This window comes from Bos taurus, chromosome 9 (genome assembly GCF_002263795.3).
Source record: "Bos taurus isolate L1 Dominette 01449 registration number 42190680 breed Hereford chromosome 9, ARS-UCD2.0, whole genome shotgun sequence".
NCBI lineage: Eukaryota > Metazoa > Chordata > Mammalia > Artiodactyla > Bovidae > Bos > Bos taurus.
The window spans coordinates 32,056,902-32,078,168 of NC_037336.1; the positions used below are offsets into that span (position 1 = coordinate 32,056,902).

At 36.6% G+C, this 21,267-nt stretch overlaps 1 protein-coding gene across 6 annotated transcripts in view; it reads left to right on the forward strand.

The window, feature by feature from the left end:
* FAM184A (family with sequence similarity 184 member A) overlaps positions 1-20,062 on the forward strand; it is a 123,744-nt gene extending 103,682 nt beyond the window's left edge. For 2 of the 6 annotated variants that reach the window (XM_015472792.3, XM_005210736.5), the window contains 7 exons: positions 3,233-3,360; positions 4,692-4,876; positions 5,316-5,462; positions 13,295-13,412; positions 15,303-15,407; positions 17,965-18,167; positions 19,713-20,062. In XM_015472792.3, the coding sequence (XP_015328278.2) occupies positions 3,233-3,360; positions 4,692-4,876; positions 5,316-5,462; positions 13,295-13,412; positions 15,303-15,407; positions 17,965-18,167; positions 19,713-19,794 (968 nt within the window). In that variant the 3' untranslated portion in view covers positions 19,795-20,062. Of the gene's footprint in view, positions 1-3,232; positions 3,361-4,691; positions 4,877-5,315; positions 5,463-13,294; positions 13,413-15,302; positions 15,408-17,528 lie in introns of all 6 variants that reach the window. The other 4 variants (XM_015472794.3, XM_002690079.6, XM_015472795.3 and 1 more) reach the window with 3 other exon arrangements.
* Positions 20,063-21,267: the final 1,205 nt, after the last annotated feature.

Genomic DNA, 21,267 nt, shown 5'->3' on the forward strand with positions numbered 1-21,267 from the left:
AGGTTTGATCCCTGGGTCAGGAAGATCTCCTGGAGAAGAGCAGGACAACCCCCTCCAGTATTCTTGCCTGAAGAATCCCATGGACAGAGGAGCCTGGCACGCCACAGTCCATAGGGTCACAAAGGGTCAAACACAGCAGAAGTATCTTAGCACGCACATAAACCTTTTCTTCTGAGATGATTCACATGAGGCTGTATATTCACACGTGGGCTTCCCTGATGGCTCAGATGGTAAAGAATCTGCCTGCAGTGCAGGAGACCTGGGTTTGACCCCTGGGTTGGGAAGATACCCTCGAGAAGGAAATGGCAACCTGCTCCAGTATTCCTGCCTGGAGAATCCCATGGACAGATGAGCCTGGTGTGCTATAGTCCATTGGGTTTCAAAGAGTCGGACACAACTGAGCGACTAACACTTTCACTTTCATAAGAAATAGTACGGAGAGATCCTCTGAATGCTTTACCCAGTTGCCCCAAAGGTAACATTTGCAAAACTAAAGTGCATGTCACAGCCAGGATGTTGACATTGATGCAGACCCAGAAGACACAGAACATTCCCATCACCATGCAATCCCTACTGCCTGTATATAGCCACATGTACTTTACTCCCCCACCCATCTTTAACTTCTGGCAACCATTCATCTCTTCTGCATTTCTTTAATGTTGGCATTTTAAGAACATTGTAAATGGAATTGTACAATATATAACCTTTCGATATTGGCTTTTTTCCACTCAGCATAATTCTCTGCAGGTTCATTCAGGTTGTTACATGTATCAGTAGTTGTCCCCGTAGTATTGACCTCTCATATTTGTTGTCTTCACCCACTGAAGGACATCCATTTGTTTTGTGCAAATTCAGGCAGGAGTTGAGTTGCAGGAGTTTTTGTGCAAATTTAGGCAGGAGTTGGTTATACGATAATCATATGTTTAGTTTGTTAAACATCCCCACCAGCAAGGTACGAGTGACCGAGTTTCTTCACATCCTCACCAGCATTCGATGTGTTATTTTGTATTTTAGCCATTCTGGTAGGAGTGTAGTGATATCTCATTGTGAATTTTACTTTGCATTTCCCTAATGGCTAATGGTATTGAGGATTTTTCCACATGCTCATTTACCATTTGTGTATCTTCTTTTCCAATTTGATTATTTCTGTTTTTACACCCATCTGTGGCTTCAGTGACCATCTATTGTGCTGTGACTCCAAATATGTATTTCTAGACCAAGAAGGTCTATGGAGAAGGAAATGGCAGCCCACTGCAGTGTTCTTGCCTGGAGAATCCCAGGGACAGGGGAGCCTGGTGGGCTGCCGTCTATGGGGTCACACAAAGTCGGACACGACTGAAGTGATTTAGCAGACCAAACTACTTGCCTTGTGAATTAGATTTATACCTTTTACAACTTTTTAGACTGTTAGATATTCCAACTCACACTCTATGTTTTAAAATATTAGCTCACCATCTCCCTCACTTCTAAAATATGTTTCCATTTCTAAAGTTTCCACTTGAATTTATGGTATCACTGTTAACTGAGTTGCTAAAACTATGAATCTAGGAGGTGCCTTCAACCTTTTTTCTTCACTCCACATCCTGTCAGTTCCTCCTCTTAAATATTCTCTGTATCTGTTTCCTCTTCTTTCATCCTTCTGCCACACTTGATTCATGGTTGTACCATTTCTCACCTGAATTATTGCCGCAGCCTTCTTGCTAATCTCTCTTCTACGGTCCATTCTCCAGACTCCAGTTGGGTTAATTTTTGCTTAACTCAAGTCTCACCATGTGACTTTAATCCTTCAATGATTTCTTGTGTCCTTCCTTAAGTTCTGAAGCAGCCCAGCACCAGGGGAAAAAACTTAGGAGGCTCTTGGGAGGAGCCTAAATTGATTTGCTACAAGTACAGCATTTCTTTTTTTTTTTTTTAACAAACTTTTTATTTTATATTGGGGTATAGCCAAATAACAATATTGTGATAGTTTCAAGTGGAGAACAAAGGGATTCAGCCATACATATACAAGTATCCATTCTCCCCCAAACTCCCCTTCCCATCCAGGCTGCCACATAATATTGAGCAGAGTTTCCTGTGCTATACAGTAGGTCCTTATTCATTATTCATTTTAAATATAGCAGTGTGTACGTGTCCATCGCAAACTCCCTAACTATCCCTCCCTCTGGTAACCATAAATTTGTTCTCTAAGAAGCATAGCATTTCTTTGAAATCTCATGTTTTAGCTTTGAAATTTTTAATTTGTATTTTACTCATATCTTCAGTATTAATATAAAAACAGTGACTTTTCCAGAAATATTCAGGTCAATATCATGTTTCAGAAGATGGCATAGGTCCACACATTTTCAATATCTTAGTTTGAGGACCGTGAATCAAAACATGCAATGGAAAGCATTTGTATTAAAAAAAGTTTTCTCAGAACTGGGCTCCATTGTCTTTCCAATATGACTACTTGCTCTCTGGGCGCTTGCCACACCAAACTTTTTATAGTTTGTCTGATAGACCAGGTTCTTTCTGCTTTTGCATATGTTAGCCTGTGTTACTGTGACAATTCCTTTGTGATCCTATCCCCAGTTTCCTTCTCCTAGGAAATCTGGGTTCTTGACATCCCCCCTACTCTCATTATAACCCGTGTTCATCTCTGATACCCCACTTAACTCCTTGACATGATGTTTTTCTCTCTAGCCTGTGCAGTTATAAAAACAAGGTTATATTTTATTCTCCCCTAGTATAGTACCTGGCATTCGGTATGTGTGGCTTTTATGAAATAATCTCAAATTCAGATTAAAATGATGACTTCCAAATCACCAGGAACATTTACCAGATAGTGCTTAACATCATTGAGGGATATTGTGGAAGAAGTCTTACCTGGGTGGGAAGTTCCCTCCTAAATATATGTTATATTCTACTAGTGAGTGAGAAGAGTTTTAAAAATTTCCTTTCTGTTAGCACCTTGCTTGCAAACTGAAAGCTTATACAGAAATACCTTGATTCATTTGAGCAGCTGAAAATTTTCTTATCCTCATCAAAGCTAGATAAACCTCTAAATTGATACTTTATGATAGTCTGTAGTAGTCTAAGAGGTATACACAATTCTATGATATTTTAATGGAAATATATATGTCCTAATTTTAAAAAATAATACTTTGTAAATACTTTGTAATTTTTGTAAATTTTATCTAAAATACTAATATTTTTAGAATACACTAAATCCCTTTTTTCCCTTGGATTCCAGCTTCCTTACGCTCTGAACTAAACCAGCAACATGCAGCTGCAATTGATTTGTTAAGGCATAATCATCATCAAGAATTGGCAGCTGCTAAAATGGAATTAGAGCGAAGCATAGACATCAGCAGAAGACAGGTAAAAGAGCATTGGGTTCTGTGATGACTTCTTAAATGTGAACAGATTTGAAAATGTTCACAATTTTATGAAAATTATTTTGTAATGACTAATATTTCACTAGTAATTATTTACTGTCTATATTAAAGAGTTATTTTTAAATAGAAATAGGTAATTTGACTTTAGTATAATGGTCAGTTTATGACCTTTCAATTGAATATTTTGAATTTTATTTGCATTTTGAGTGAAGCAATGAAGTGTGAATAATACAAAGAGTAAAAACAGAATACTATAAAACAGCAGTGTCCAGTGGAACTTGCCATGATGAGGGACCTGTTGTTTTAATATATCTGTCCTAAGGTAGTCACTAGCCAGACATGTCTAGTGTAACCAAGGACCTGATTTTTTAATTAGTTTTTATTAATTTATTTAATTGATTTCAGTTAATTTAAACTTGACTATAAATAGCCATATCAAATAGCACAGCCATAGAAGTAGCAGGTCCTCAGGAAGAATAAAGATAATTTGTATTTCCATATCACTAGCACAGCTACTGTTCACACTTTACATTTTTCTCATAAGTACTGTCTTTAATTAGATAGTTTGTATCCTGAATATATGGATGAAATGGATTTCTAGGCAAAGTACAATGAAGGCCATTCTTTATCAGTTTATTACTAATGGCTTTCACTTTGTTCTTCAAATATGTTAAATGATCAGCTCAAATTTTCCTTCATTACTAGAAAGCTTTAAATGAACCACCTTATAACCATGGAGGTAAGTTCTTTTCTCTTCAGCTAGACTGCTGCTGGAATTGACAATGTCTAGGTCTGCAGAATTTGCCAAAAGCAGTGACTTCTAGGAAGATGGAAGGGAGCTTATCTGTCAGACAAGATAACTGCTTGACCAGCATGAAGCAAATGAAGTCTTCTAAGCAACAGGATGTATGTGTTTGGGGATGGCCTTCATTAGAGGCTGGTCCTTTTTAAATGAAAGGACAGTGGTACCAGCATTTTACGTCAAGACCACATAACTTTCTGAGTAAGAGCCCTGTGTTCTAATCTCAGCTATGCCACTGATTATAAGTCATTCTTGGACAAATCCTCTCTTTGGTAAATGAGGGAGATGTGTTTATATGGTCTTTCGAGTCCCCTGTGGCCCTGAAATTACTGAAACTGAATCTATATAAACACTTCCTTATATATATGAGAATAGAGGTTTCCTGGTTTCAGCAGTTTGCTTTTGAAGCAATGTCAGATTTATTACATTTGACATTCCAGTATGTCATTTTCTTCCCCTTAAACAGAGAAAGTGAATAGGTAGAAAACTTTTCAGAACTATTTATTTTCCAGAGTAAGGAGCACATGTGCAGAATAACAGATCTACAGGATGAAGTAAGACACAGAGAGCATCACATCTCAGACTTGGATAAGGAGGTGCAGCACCTTCATGAAAATATAAATGCCCTGACCAAAGAATTGGAATTTAAGGGAAAAGAAATTCTCAGAATACGAAGTGAATCCAACCAACAGATGAGGTATGCCATTAATTACTGCAGAAGGAATTTGCAGTGTTACTTGAAAGACTATTGCAATGGTATTTAACAATACATGCCTATTTTCATGACTAGATAGCCTTCCAGTAAGATACTGAAGACCAGTTTTTACTTTGTTGACTATGTTATCATTTGACTGTAAAAGAAATGTTTATATTCTGAATGATGTATATGCATTTACTAACTTTTCAAATTATATATAAGTGAAATCTTTTAAAAATGTTATTTAAAAAAGCATTAAAGGAGACAACTTTAACAAGCTAGAAGATTAGAGCAAAGTAAGTACTTTAGACTGTTTCCAATGATTTTGTAATTTTCTATATATTATACCTAAAAACCATTTCAAATCTGGTAGAATATAGAAAGTTTTGAAAGCTTGACTTCAGAATAACATTCTCTTAACTAAAAATAAATTAAACAGGTTGCATGAACAAGATTTAAACAAGAGACTTGAAAAAGAGCTGGATGTCATGACAGCAGACCACCTCAGAGAGAAAAATATCATGCGGGCAGATTTTAATAAGACTAACGAGCTACTCAAGGAAGTAAATGCAGCTTTACAAGTGTCGTAAGTCACCTTATGTTAAAGAAAATTCACATGTGGAGAATAAATAAATTGAGAAGCACTGTGTCTCACCTCAGGTTAGCTAGCCTTGAATCGAATTAAGTGATATTTTAAAAAGAAAACTGAATGCCATATTACAGATGGTAATTGCAATATAATATATTATTTAATTAGAAGAAGGCAGTTGAATGAATATGTTTAATCAGCTGCTGCTGCTACAATTGTACTAGGACAATATTTGTCCAAAGTGTCCCTCAGGGATCATGACCTATCACAGCATGGTGAAAACTCAAAAGATATCCATATTGTGACCAGTGGGATTATTATGATCCTATATATATTAATAATACATATTTTGCCAAAATACCAAAATATCTTAAAGAAACAAATACGCCTCTTAATGGTAGTAATTCCTTGTAAGAACTAGATTAGGAGATATTGGGAATGGAGAAGAGCAAAAATTTCCTTATTTTGTATTACTCTATTTACACATTGTTTGAATTCCTACAACAAGCATTTGATTGATTTATGATTTTAGAAATCAATAAAGGTAAAATATCACAAATTATGCTTATACATAGTGGCTCCTATATAGTTAAAACCCAAAGTTCTAATTACTGGTTTATGTTTTTGTTGTGTATTTTTTTTTTAATTTACTTGCCCCTCTCTTTTTTATATTGATTTATAAACTTCTATAGCCAATGCACCTGGCATTCACTCCATCTCTGTGGCCTAAAGTGTGGTCCAATTTAAGTTATCTCAGAAATAATTTATTCTGAGCTGCATCATATCGTTTATTCACCTTCAATCTCTCTTTTTCCAATCAATTAAAAAGGCTTCATTAAAAAATGTAAGTATTTCCACAGAGTTTGATAAAGTCAAAATAGTGACTTAATTCCATTACCCTCAAAGTCAAACTTTTGGCTCGGCTGTGCCTTCTCTGCCTCTTCGCACAGCCATCCGTGTTCCCTGTCTGCTACTTGGCTGTCAGCCACACCGACACATGAGTTTCCTTCTGAGAGTCTCCTGTGTTGTCCTCTACAGTCTAGAATAACCTTCTGTGTCATTCCTATTACCTTCTTCCAGTCATCTCTCATTTCCTGCATTTAACCAGCCAAGTCTCATAGTAAATATTGTTACATATGTACCATATATGCCCACTTTATTACAGCTGAAATAGAAAACAGCCCCCCCCAACACCTGACCCCCTACCCCAGTCATTGGCATTTACTTCAGTGGCCTCTGAGGGAGGTGCTCTTTCTGATGGACCTACACAGAATTTTCCCATCAGTTGGCACTCAGGGAATATTTTACAAGTAAAAATTTTGAGGATTCCCTATAATATTTACTAATTCATAAAGTTACCATTGAAATGGTAGAGACTCTTGAGATAATTTCCTCAGTCATAGTGGTTTTTGGTGTTTGTGGTTACTGGAGGTACTTTTTAAATCCTTTTGAGCTGCAGTTAGGAGCTCAGATACCTGCTGTGTAGAAGAGCTCATATCCTCACACATTTTGCAGAAATGAATTACAATAAACCCCAGGGCTGGGCTTTCCCTTCCTCTGACCTCTGTGTTATTTATCAGGCAGAGGCTGCAAAATATCCCACTTCATACTCTGAAAAACCATGCTCACAGTAATAATAACCTCTGTCTGTCCGTGTGTCCTGTCTCCTTAGGAATGTTAATTTACAAAGAGTAAAGGTTATATCATTTTTACTTCTTTCTGTTTTTTATGGTTTTGAACATTATAAATTTTCAGTAGATAGTAAATAGTTTACTATTCAGTTTTAATCAAAGAATTGGTATTATCATAAGTCAAGTATTTTATCTGATTTTCTAGATCTACCATTTTTTTCTGCTTCAACTAGAAGCATTTTCTATGCTAAACCAACCATATTTCTTTTTTCACCTGCTATCATCATGAAATTAGCCTCTAGTTTTAGGTATCTACTCACTTAGTTAAAAACAAACACACATACAAATGTATTTAGACCAGCAACGTCTAACAGATTTTTCTGTAACAGCAAAAATGTCCAGTATAGTAACTGCTAGCCACAAAGACTATTGAGCACTTCAGACAGTGGCTGGTGAAACCAAGGAACTGAATTTTTAACTTATTTAATTTTAACTAATATAAATGTTAATAGCCACATATGGGCTAGTGGCTTCCATATTGAAAAGAAGAATTTTAGACAGTTGGATATTTCTGACCCGTATCCTCAAATGCAGCCTGCTAGGATCTATTGAATGGATTTAGACATAGGTGGAATGCAGGGAGGGTCCATCTTGGTTTAAGGAACTGGGAAGAACAACTTTTGGACTATTTTCAGCCTGTTTCAAAGAACTAAGGGCACCCTATTAAAGTTCCTAGTCAACTGCACACTGACTTTGAAGCTTCAAAATCAGGAACCTCCTGTGGGTCCTCGGCAGTGGGTGTGTTGGAGGGACCAGCGGAACGTGGGTCTACCTGCAAGGTTGAGATCAGGAGCTGAGGGGCCTCTGAAGCAACTGGACATTTCTTGTTTCTGTTCCTGTCCCAAGCCCTTGTTTCGACTCCAGGGAAATGAAATGGGGACAGAAATCTAAAGGAGAGAACCTAGAGAACATTGTAGAAATAGTGATAAGACTTCTGTATCTGTTACAGAATGATTACCAGCAATCTTCTCTAGTGCTGGGTGTTAAAGCCTACTTAGGTTTTTAGATATTCTATAGAAATCATTTTATTTTTTTTGAATGGTATAGTATCTTAGTAAAAACATTGTATCTAAGAAATAGGTCATGGTTTTTGTTTTAGAAACAAATGAGAGAATGGGCTGTTTTTTAAAGAATTGTGTTTGAGCTAAATGTAAATATACACAGAACTTGGAGTCATGGCAGACTATATTATGCAAAAAAAAAAAAGGTGATTTGCCTCAGAGATGATTATTGTTTAGGTTATTTTACCTTATTTTGCCTTAACTTCTCACTGTACTGGGCTTCCCTTGTGGCTCAGCTGGTAAAGAATCTGCCTGCAATGCAGGAGACCTGGCTTTGATCCCTGGGTTGGGGAGATCCCCTGGAGAAGGGAAAGGCTACCCACTCCAGTATTCTGGCCTGGAGAATTTCATGGACTGTATAGTCCATGGGGTTGCAAAGAGTCGGACACTACTGAGTGACTTCCACTTTCTCACTGTACTGAGGGCTTCCCAGGTGGCGCTAGTCGTAACGAACCCACCTGCCAGTGCGGGAGACAGACACAGGTCCTATCCGTGGGTTGGGAAAATCCCTTGGAGGAGGGCATGGCAAAGCTTTCCAGTATTCTTGCCTGAAAAATCCCATGGACAGAGGAGCCGGGTGGGCTACAGTCCATGGGGTCACAAAGAGTTGGACACAACTGAAGCAACTTAGCACTGTAGCACTGTACTGAAGCCAAAAGATAATTTCCTCTTGGGGGAAACACTGAGTTTCTGTTCAGTTGCTCAGTTGTGTCCCACTCTTTGTGACCTCATGGACTGCAGCACACCAGGCCTCTCTGTCCATCACCAACTCCTGGAGTTTACTCAAACTCATGTCCATTGAGTCGGTCATGCCATCCAACCATCTCATCCTCTTTCGTCCCCTTCTCCTCCTGCCTTCAGTCTTCCCCAGCATCAGGGTCTTTTCCAGTGAGTCAGTTCTTCCCATCAGGTAGCCAAAGTATTGGAGTCTCAGCTTCAGCATTAGTTATTCCAATGAATATTCAGGACTGATATCCTTTAGGATGAACTGGTTGGATCTCCTTGTAGTCCAAGGGACTCTCAAAGTCTTCTCCAACACCATAGTTCAAAAGCATCAATTCTTCGGCGCTCAGCCTTCTTCACAGTCCAACTCTCACATCCATACATGACAACTGGAAAAACCATAGCCTTGACTAGACGGATCTTTGTTGGCAAAGTAATGTCTCTGCTTTTGAATATGCTGTCTAGGTTGGTCATAACTTTGCTTCCAAGGAGTAAGCGTCTTTTAATTTCATGGCTGCAATCACCATCTGCAGTGACTTTGGAGCCCAGAAAATAGTCTGTCACTGTTTCTGTACTTGGACTTTAAGTAGGTTTGTGCTGTGTTGTTTTTTTTTTTTTCAATGTGCTGTGTTTTTATGCTCAGTTGCTCAGTTGCATCTGACTCTTTGTGACCCCTTGGACTGTAGCCTGCTAGGCTCTTCTGTCCATGGGATTCTCCAGGCAAAAATACTGGAGTGGGTTGCCATTTCGTCTTCCAGGGATCTTCCCGACCCAGGGATCGAACCTGTTTCTTGCTTCTCCTGCATGGACAGACGGATTCTTTACCACTGTGTCAATAATCCCTAATTAAAAAGAAGTTCTCCACCGCATTAGAATTACTTACTCTTTAAAAGTTGTTTGAGTTTTTAATATAGTACCCTAGTAGTTCATTGTTGTTTGATTTTTAAATTGCCGTAAAGTTATTTTCATAATCTTTGTGAGGTCAGGATGTGTGTAGGTGGTTCTATTGTCACAAGGTTGAGTCTGTGCCTATAATTTATGTGAAAAGAAAAGTTTAATGTTATACTGCTTGAATTACTTTATTTCCTTTCCTTAAGGCTATAGGAGAAACGTGGTATATTAGAGTTCTTTCATCTTATACGATTAAAATTCTAAAATAGATATGTGACTATTGTTGTTTGGCTCTAAAAGCTCAACTTACGGAAATTTTTTTTTTGGTCAGTTATTTTAAAAACGTAGAAGGACTATCAACTTGGAAAATTCTTATGCAGCTTTTTAAGCATTCATAGTTTTGGTTAGTGTTGTCCAGGAACCACAGACACTGACCTATATACTTTCAGAGTGAAAAAAAAAGGGGTGGGGTGGGGCATGTATGCCTGGTAACCCTAATTAATAATTTTATATGCTCTACTTCTGTCTGTTCACTCTTTGTGTTACTTCTAATGGGAATCTGTATTCCCATTAGAGTAAAAGGCTGTATGTACTTGCATGGTTCCCTCAAGGCAGTGTTTGCCAGGCTTTAATCTTTCCTATAAAGTCTTTGGGAAATTGGTAATTTCTGTCCACCTATGATACTATTTTCTTAACATTTTTAATTGACTCATTTTAATCAGCTTTTCCTGTTAAATTTTTAACTCTGCAGTTAAACCATTATTACTACTGAAAAACATTTTTCATTATTCTAAATAGAAGCAAAGCTATAATTATATAGTTTCTTGAAAATACAACAATGTTATTAGATCCTGGCTAGCACTGATGCCCAGGAGAAGGCAATGGCACCCCACTCCAGTACTCTTGCCTGAAAAATCCCATGGACGGAGGAGCCTGGTGGGCTGCAGTCCATGGGGTCACTAAGAGTCGGACATGACTGAGCGACTTCCTTTCACTTTTCACTTTCATGCATTGGAGAAGGAAATGGCAACCCACTCCAGTGTTCTTGCCTGGAGAATCCCAGGGATGGGGGAGCCTGGTGGGCTGCCGTCTATGGGGTCGTACAGTCAGACACGACTGAAGCAACTTAGCAGCAGCAGCAGCACTGACGCCCAAGGCCTGCTTGAGAGTTGTGGAACAGTGTAATAAGCATATATGTTATGAAGACCATTCAAGATACACAGAACCAAACAGACTTTTCTCTTCATAATCCAAATGATTAAAGGAGAACAAACTAAAAACCATCTCCTGTATTACTAGTTGTTCACACCTAGTCTTTGGTAAGCAGCTGGCTTAGAGAACTATGTGGGGCAATTGAAGAAAGATTGATGGGTGTTGACTTGAGTGGATATCAGAAGAGTACCAAGTGTACTCCCCCCATCAGGAGTTTGAAAGACTGGTAATTCTTGAAATATGTTTGCAAATTAAATCTTCATCATATTACTTGTTCTCTCCTTTAATGCTTTCTCATTTGTGTTTATATGGATGTTTCTTCAATTTAATCATTTATTTTTTCCATTTAATATCCAGGTATCTTTTAAAAAAATCTTGGTGCTGTAAAGATATTTTGTGGAGAAGATTAACTGATAATTCTGTAGGTAAAGAATGTTAAAACAAAAACATACACTGGAATTTAAGTAGAGACCTTTATTATGCAGAAAGGTGGTTCAGGGATCTTAACTAACTGTTTTAGACTCACTTTACCTTGACTTCTCATTGTACTGGTACAAAAAGATCAACATAATGGTTTAAAATAAGGCTTTAAATTAAGATTTTTGTTTTTTTAACGACCATTTATTACCAGGTATTTTTGTACAGTCTCAGGAAACAGCTCAAAAATCTTGTACCTTATTTTTAACTGATAAAGTGTTCCAGTGACCCCTTGTGGCTGCTGTGGTGTGAAACACAAATGCCCTTTTCCCTGTTTCTCAAGCTTCTCAAAACCACTGCCCGTAAAACATATAAACCTTTGCCAATACAGTGCCACGTCATGATAAAATGCAAGGTTACTGTATATGAGCTCATTGACTTGGCACAGCAGAAGACAATTGATGTTAGTGAAACGAGCCTCACACTGGACTGACAAAGTCCCAGCGGATCCTGAGACAGCTGCTCCCTCGCTCCACACTTCTCCCCCTCTTACTTCCCTACTTCCCAGAGTAGAACTTTAGCCACGGGCCTGGATAGGGAGCCAAAAATGTTATCTCCAAGTCTTTGGCTTGAGCTGAGTTAGTGGAGTTAAAGTACAAAAAATGCAGAGATTCTGGTACCCCTCTGGTATTGTGTGGGGGGAGGTAGTGGTGGGTGGGAATGGCTTATCAAATCCTAGAGAATAGATCATCTAGAAGTTTCTCAATATTGAGTAAATAAATTTTTCTGTGAATCTTCATTAACTGTAAGTTTTATTGAGCTTAAGTTTATTCTTTGTATTTTGAAAACAAGTTTTAAAAGTATTCTAGTTATTTGAATATTCTACAATTCAGAGTGCTTTTTTTTTTTCAGACTAAGCTAGCGGTTTCTATTTGCATCCTCTTCACTGAGCCCTGTCCTATCCTTAGACTCTGTAGGGTCTGTGGCACCTCTGCTCATAAAAGTGGCCTCTGTTCTAGAATCTTCAGTGACATTTAGTTCTGTTACCTTCTCACTTCCTCCAGGGCAGATGAACAGGCCCAGAAGGAAATATAATTCTTCTTATTATCCAGTGAACCATTTTTTTTTCCAGTTTATATGTACCAGCTGACACATGGAATTTGTAAGCTGCATTTCCCATAAACCAGGAAAGAATGAGGTCATTTGTGTGTGTGCTTTGTTCCCCTTTCCTCTGTATCTTTTGTCCTTTTTATGTATGTTACCAAACCTTCTATCATCACACAATATTGTATGTGTGGTAAATTCTCTCAGTAGTAAGCCTACATGTCCAGCATCGAGCCAGCATTGCTAGGTTAGTATATTATTTCTTCTATAGCACATACCCCACCTTATTCCCGTGTATACTTAAATAACTTAAAAACGAGTGAATTCTTCCAATAGTGATCTGCAAAGCCTCTAATAACACCATTTACCCTTAAAGAGCCTTAAATAATACTGCCTCCCCTTTTTTTAACTTTTTATTTGTATTGGGGTATAGCCAGTTAACAATGTTGTGACAGTTTCAGGAGAACAGCAAAGGGACTCAGCCACACTTATTCATGTATTCATTCTCCCCTAAACTCCCCTCCCCATCTAGGCTGTCACATAACATTGAGCAGAGTTCCAGGAAATAACACTAACTCTTGAGGTAGTCATGTCATGATGCTTACAAGTTTTAGCAAAAACGTTCAACTGTGTAAATTTTGTGTGTTCAGCTGGACTAATTTGAAAAATATAGGCATTACAAAATAATGTCTGCATCATATCAATGAACTAAAGGTTTTCTTGTTTTTAGACTAGAAGAGATGGAAGAAAAATATCTAATGAGAGAATCAAAACCAGAAGATATACAGATGATTGCAGAATTAAAAGCCATGCTTACAGAAAGAGACCAGGTCATAAAGAAGCTAATGGTAAATTGTTTCGGTTTTGCAAAGTGGGAGGTTATGGTGTAACTATGTTAATAATTAATAGGCTGTTGAATGGGAAAATATTTTTAAGTAATGCTAAACAAAAGTTGAAAAAGTACAAAATATGTATTATGATTGAACATTTGTTAAAATGTTTTACAAGGATAAATACAGTTTTAAAATTTAAACTTGGTATTAGTGTAAGGAGATTTTTTTCAGTAATTTTTTTTAAAAATGCTTTTTAATACATATTGAATGTTCAGTAATATGTCATTGCCAGTGTACAGTTAATAAACTGTTGAAGTGTGTGTGTGTGTGTGTGTACTATACATGTAGAATTAGAATTGGATGGGAAAGAACATTCAGCACATACATGCATTAGCCTGCAGTGTATACTTCCAATTAGTCATGTTAACTTCCTAAAGTGTATTCCACCAAAACCTGATCCAAAGACATACTTCATGGAAAAAGGATTCCATTGTCTTAGGGTTTCCCTAAGAAAAGCTACCAGCTCTCTGTTGAGAGTCTCAATGCACACTGAGGTGTTAGGGGCTCTGAGAAGTCCATCAGGGAAGAAAATACAGATTTAACAATAAATATACTGCCTTCATTAGAGTCATTATTCTTCAAGAATAAAAATACACAAATGTTTTAAAATTCATAAAACATTTCAGAATCTTATAAAATTATATGACCTGATCAGTAAGTAAAATACTGCTTTTTACTGCTACTGACAAATAAAATCATAGTAAAACTAGAAATGGAATGCTAACCATTGTATTTGCTAATTGATTTCTTCATAACAGCTTTGGATATTAGCGTGCAAAGAGAGTCTAAGAGCATTTATATTTGAAGTCCTTGTTCCTTAAAATGTTTCTTGAAGCATGTAGGAAAGCCATCCTATTTCCTGGCATTAGAAGTTCCTGCCAAAAGCAAGAGGTAGTTGACTAGGGGTTCATAGATGAAACCCAGAAGCAGGCATTGGAAAGACAGAGTATGAGATACTTCATCCTACTAAATACCCATTTTCCCAAGCTTTGTGAACATGAGCACATGCATCATAGCTTGCTCTAATAGCAGTAGATTCAGAAAAATTACCTTATATTCCCTCCATGAAATCAGCAAATGTATTACTATTTTTTAATCTTTGGTAGAAATCGCTATTGATTTTCCAGTTCTAGCCACAGGGTAGTGTAGAGTCTTTTCACTACTCCCTGATTCTATGAACTGTGAGGCACGTGGGCTAAGATTAACAATGCAAATTATAGTCAGTGGTAACTAGAAGGGGGCTGAATAATCTAGTTCTACTAGAGCATAGCCCTGCCTTTCACAACACAGTGATCCATTTACTTATGTGTTTACTTCCTACAGTCTGATTGTAGGAAGCACTTGGTGAAACCAAAGGCAAAGGGCTTATCTCTGTATGGACCATTCACTTTTTCTCTATTCTGTGGTTACCACTGCTGAAATATATTGATGTCTCAGAGAGCAGATTAGGACTCACAAATAATGATACACCATAGTGTCATCTTCCTAGACGGAAACAACTCAGCCATGCACACAGCTCCATGAATACAAGTTAAGCCTAATCAAAACACACATCAGCCCTCTGGAAAAGAGATGGGCCAAATAGAGAGTTTAGTTCTAGCCTTGGAGGGAAGAGGTATGAAAGGGTAGAGAGGAGTCCCAGAGCATAAGGTTTTAAAGATGTTGAGAACTTACCAACCAGCCAACTTTAAGACCCTGGCAATTAGGTCTAGAACTCTTTGAATAATGTATATAAGTTTTCATTCAGGTTTTGTATTAAATTTTGAATGAAATGGCATTTATATAGTTAAGATTTAAATAGTCAATAGAAAATGTTTAAGAAATGTTTGTAATCCTTTTGCATAGGAGGATAATAAATTTTATCAGCTGGAATTAGTCAATCGAGAAACTAACTTCAACAAAGTGTTTAACTCAAGTCCTACGGTTGGTGTTATTAATCCACTGATGAAGGTATGTGCTATAAACATTGTAAAATAGGAATGTGGTTTTAAACGTGATTAAAATTTTTATAAAATATTTAGAGCAGCATAGGATAAAGCTTCCAAAAAGTGTTTCCTTAAATTTAATAATCTAGCACTAAATCTATGAATTCTTTGTGTACTAATTTTCAGAATTAGATGCTAATAACATTCATTTATTTGCTGAGAATTCATATTCCTTGAAACAATGTTTTATTAACATTGTAAAACCTTGGTTATACCATTTCATTTTTCATATCTTTTTTTTTTAAAAAGCTAACTTCTGAGTCTTTTCAAGATAATTTCCATCATTTCCTTAGTGTTCACTATCCTCTGGGGAATCTTGAAAAGTACTCCAAGCAGTGTATCCCCAACAGCTCTCCCTGCCATCATAATGGGCCTTGGGTTGGACATGCATTTTGTTACCTACTCGTCTTCAGAGAATGGCCTTATTTCTCATGGCCTTCTCACCTTTTTTTGATAATTAAAATTGAAAATGACCTATTCTAACATTCTGTTGCTGTCTTAGGACAGATAGAAGAGCCTTATAGACAAATGAAATGGACAGGGCTAAGCCTTGTACCTCTTGGTGCCCCAGACTACTCTGGCTCCTGTTGTGGTGCTATAGGTATAATGGAGACTTAGTAAATATTTGTTCAGTAGCAAAAGGTCATATTTTCTTATAAGCTAGAGCAAATCACTCTAGTGAATAAAGCAAGTAATAAAAAATAGTTATGTATGTTGGCTTTATAGGGATTACATATCTTTTAGCATAAATCAGTAGTAGAAATAAAAATGCCAGTGCTAAAGCTGGTTTTTTTTTCCAATTCATATTTCATTAATTTTCACGTCATACCTAATTTCTCTTAGGCCTTTAGCCAGAAAAACTTCTGCTTTCCAAGCTCATAAAACTTCTGTTAAGAAGATGGGATCTATCCTTCCTTTACAAGTTAAACTGCTTCAAACTGTAAACTGTTTTCTAAAATGACTTAAATGATTTGTAAAATGGAATGGCATATAGAGCCTTTGCAAAAAAAATTATTGGTGAATGAATGAATATAGTTAGTTTCAGTTTTTAAATTCATTATTTAGGGTGACATAAGAGTTTGAATGAACTCCGGGAGTTGGTGGTGGACAGGGAGGCCTGGCATGCTGCAATTCATGGGGTCGCAAAGAGTCGGACACGACTGAGCGACTGAACTGAACTGAACTGAAGCTTTTAATTAAAAAGCTAGGTTATGAGACTTGTTAAAACAAGATTAGAAATATTTTCTTTTTACTTATTTTATTAGAATTACATTTTTAGTCACAAGATCATTATTGTAGAATGTTGTCAATGATACTTTTGATTTCTTAAAATAAAAACTTAAGTAGTTTTGATTATGCCTTCTTATGACTAGAAATGCCAAAGATACATCTTCATAAATTTTGACTCCTAATAGTGATTCAGTTTTCACAAATAATTCTGAAGAGGGTATCACCCTTTATTTTTGCAGTTATGCTAAAATAGGCTTCTTTCCTGGGACTTTATGATTCACAGAAAACGACATAGAGGACAATGTCTAGATAATGAGGTCATTATACATAAGGAAAAGGACCATCTTGTCTATTGTCTTTCTTTAAAATTCTGGAGTCATCTTACAAAAAAATTATTTCATACATTTAATTAGCACGCTTGTAGTCAGTAAAAGATGGGAATATTCAAAATATCATACATATTAATTTTTACTCCACATAGCAAGATGATGTTCATTGATTCTACAAATGAATAGAGCTTAAAGCTAATGATTTGAAAGCCAATAGATATTAACAATCCGCAGTTGTATTGCTGTTTTCATCTGTCAATTTTAAAGACCAGTTAAAAGATTACATTGATCACTTTTGTTTTATAACTTTTAAATGTCTTAAAAGATTGTGAGCTAATTATGACACTACTAATGAATTGGTAAATGAGACTTAAGTATACAGATTTCATTTTCCCTCTTCAGAGAGATGGTATAGTGAATTTAAAACCAAATTATTTCTCTAGGTCAGCTCTAAGTCCTAGGTAGAAATGTGAGATTTGTTTCAAACTAACTTTGCCAAGCATTTTCTCATTCCTTTTATTTTCCAGGCAAGGACTGCCTCCCTTTGACAGATGGCTAAAGTTCACGGACCTCTCTTTTAAAATTATGTTAACTTTTCATCTTTTCCTCATTTTAGCTTAAACCCATGCAACCTCATGAGATCCATGAGATGTACGCTTTCCCTCTTTCCCTCCCGATAGTCTTTACCCCTTGGCCTTCTCTCCACCCACCCTCCTCCCCATGAACCATTCCTAAACATTTTTTCCTCATTCTTTCTATCCAAGCAGTATGTCTGTCTGTGAGGGTTCCATGTAGATAAAGAACACCTCCAAAGATCCCCAGACCACATTTTGGGTAACACTGGTTCATTTTAACATCCAGCTTCCAAAATTTTCCCATGCCAAATTTATTTCTTCTACTCTTCCTGTTTTCTCATTCGTCCTCATGCAGGCACTGTCCTCACATGTATTATTTTTAATGCAGCAAAAGAAGAAGAACGATAAGTCACCAACAAACAGGTTTGTGAGTGTTCCCAATCTAAGTGCTCTGGAATCTGGTGGAGTGGGCAATGGACATCCTAACCGCCTGGATCCCATTCCTAACTCTCCCGTCCATGATATTGAGTTCAACAGCAGCAAGCCACTTCCTCAGCCTGTGCCACCCAAAGAGCCCAAGACATTTCTGAGGTGAGCCCTGTCTCACCAGTGCAGTTTTTTCTTTTTTAACTTGAGAAATTTACTTCTTACATTGCAGAAATCTACTACTTTAAGAACAGCCTAGCAAAAGAAATTTTACTGTGAAATATCTTCAAAATATATTTATCACCTCTCTAGAGAACTCCTTTTTGACTGTTAAAAAGATTTTTTCTATTTTGTTGTCGGTCAATTTTCTAAATGCTTAAAGAGGTGCTAATGTAATTATACGCTTAGAATTTTAATATGTAAGAATTATCACCAATTTTTCATTAACAACCCATCCTTATTACAGAAATTCAAAATATTTTTTAGTAAGTGGCTTTTGTTTCTTATCTGTTTATTTTCCCTTTGCTTATTTATAAACATATATGCTTCTTGCCAAAATAAAAAAATATATAAGCTCTGGGAACTTAATGATAAAAGTAGGAAATTTAGAAGAAAAGTTTTGTAATTAACATTACAATTTTATCTCAGAGTTCTCAAGTAAAGGTATTAACACGTAAAATTAGAATGAAATTATTTGTTTACTCATGAAATAATTAAAGTCAGAAAGTACTGTTATTTTATGCTTACTGATTTTGTGCTGTTTTAAAATTTTTTGACTTGTTCTTATTAAATCTCCGTGTCACTAGTAATAATCTTACAGGTAAACTACTTTTTTTTCTAAACTGATTAATGACTAGTTAATGATATTATTTCAAATAGAAAAGAAGATAGCAAGAATGAAAAGTAGTCAAATACACGTTTGAATGTGTCTCCTGCTAAATACTGTGTGTTGCTTATTTTCCCTCATGCATGGGTGCGTTCAGGTATCATTAAGATGCATGCGCATGGGCTCAAGGAACATGGCTACTGGAGTTTCCATTACACATTGTTGCGTGCCTTGTAATTGCCCCCAAAGACGGTAGGGATGCTTTTATTTTCTTAACTAGCCCAAAGAATCTTTAGTTAGAGTTAAGATAAGTATAAAGTATATAACTTCGAAGATGGAGGGGAAATTGGCTTTTTAATACATTCCTTTCCCCTAGAGTATCTGCTTGTGGAATTATGAAAGTTTAAATACACATACAGAAAAATATTATACCATGGTTTAGTCACTTAAATTAGTTATATTTAAGGACACATCTGTAAGAAATACTTGTGTCAGATTCTAAAAAAATTTTAATGAAAAGCAAAAAGGTGCTGAACGAGAAGAATGTTATCTTGTTCTTATATCCCGCAGTTCCTCCTGAACTTTTTTGTTCAAAGAGGGTCACATTACTTTTCTCAACTGTCTGATTTTTGGTTTTTGTGTTTTTTTTTTTTGTAATTGTTGTGTAACATGGCTTCTCCTTAACGGACTTCATCTGAGCTGCTTCTGCACTCTCCTGGAGGGGAGACCCCATCTAGTATAGAGGAAACAGCCAAGCTTTAAAACACATCTCCTGACATAGGGAACTAGTTGTGGTCGTCTGCCCTGATGTTTTATGTGCTTTTCCCTTCATTTTGCAAAACAGCTTAACGCTGGGTTACATGTCTCTCTCTTTATGAATCCAGTCCTCCTCAGAGTGAAGCTTCCCCGGTGGCTTCTCCAGATCCCCAGCGCCAGGAGTGGTTTGCCCGGTACTTCACGTTCTGAAAGAACTGCTTTGGCACAGTTCTGTGTGGACTGTTACTAAGAGCATGACCTTATACAGATCATTATGTGAACAGGCTCTCCTGTGTCACACACTGTGAGAAAGTATGTGTCTCTGCAGTTGAAAATGCCCTGTACTTCCTGTGATATTTATTGGACTCACTCTAAGGTACTATATTATGTGTGTAATTATAACAGTTATTTTTATTTGAGATGGAAGAATCTTTAATCTTTGTAATTACTGCATAATAAATTTTGTTAGAACAAACAATGTTTTTCTTTTTTCTAGTAAGTTTGTTGGTAATTTTTAAATACTTTTAAATTCCAGGTAAGACTTGCCAGAAAAAGTTTCGCTGAATAATAATCATAAAATATCAATTATTTTACTTCGATAATAGCAAAGTCGGGATAGAGAAATAAATGTTATAACCTATTCATTTGTTGCATTGCCATGTATAACTAAAGTGTGTTCTCTAAATTTAGAAGGCTAGAATGAAAACACTTGTGGGAATTATGGACTTCCAAGTATATAAAATACTGCCAACTTATGTTTTTGGAATTACTCTGATAGTTAAAGACCTAGACTTTGTAGTACAGCATCTGTGCTCAGTATTAAGAAGCCAGCTTGTCAGTTTTCTAAATAGGCAGCTTAGTATTGACACATGAACATGGACAAGTAACCACTATCACATGTTAATGACACCTTTTTAAAGTTTTCAGTACACCTTGGCAGGCTACTACATTGTATCCTGTGGCCTAAAAGAGTGCATCCATTTCTAAGGGTGCTAAATTTAGCTGATTCAGTAATGTAGATTTTAGAAGAGCCTGGGTGAACATTCATATAAACATCTATGAATAAATATAATAATGTTAAAGACCAACTTTTTAAATGACTACCACATGTCAGACACTGTGCTGAGAGGCCAGAAGAAAGATTATCATTTTATCTTCACAAAATCTTTAAGGAATAAACCATTGCATTTGAATATGCAGAGCTGGTAGTGTGTTGTTTAAGTTATCCTGAAAAAAAGCTTTTACCAAATGCTTTAATTTTTTTCTTCAACTAAGAGACTGAATTTTCCAACAAAAAATGGTTAATGCTTATTTTAGAAAATAGTTATAAGCTCATTTTCTTGCCCCTTGTTTATGCATATCTCATAATTTGGATATTTACTTATCAAGGATTTGATTATTAGAATTCCTACAGGTGACTTGGCTTCTCTGGTGGCTCAGACGGTAAAGCGTCTGTCTGCTAGATATGGACATACAAAGATGATGAACACCTGTCTGCAAGGAGCTAATCATACACTTGCTGAAATAATCTAAAACCAAACCTTTCTTTTTTTAATAGCAGTATCAGAAGAGACACAAATCAGTGTACAATGGGAGCAGAAAGGAGGAAGTGAGTTCTACCTAAGTGGTGACTACTTGCCGGTGATGTCAAGCTGACTAAGCTGGATATGGGAGTGGTACCCC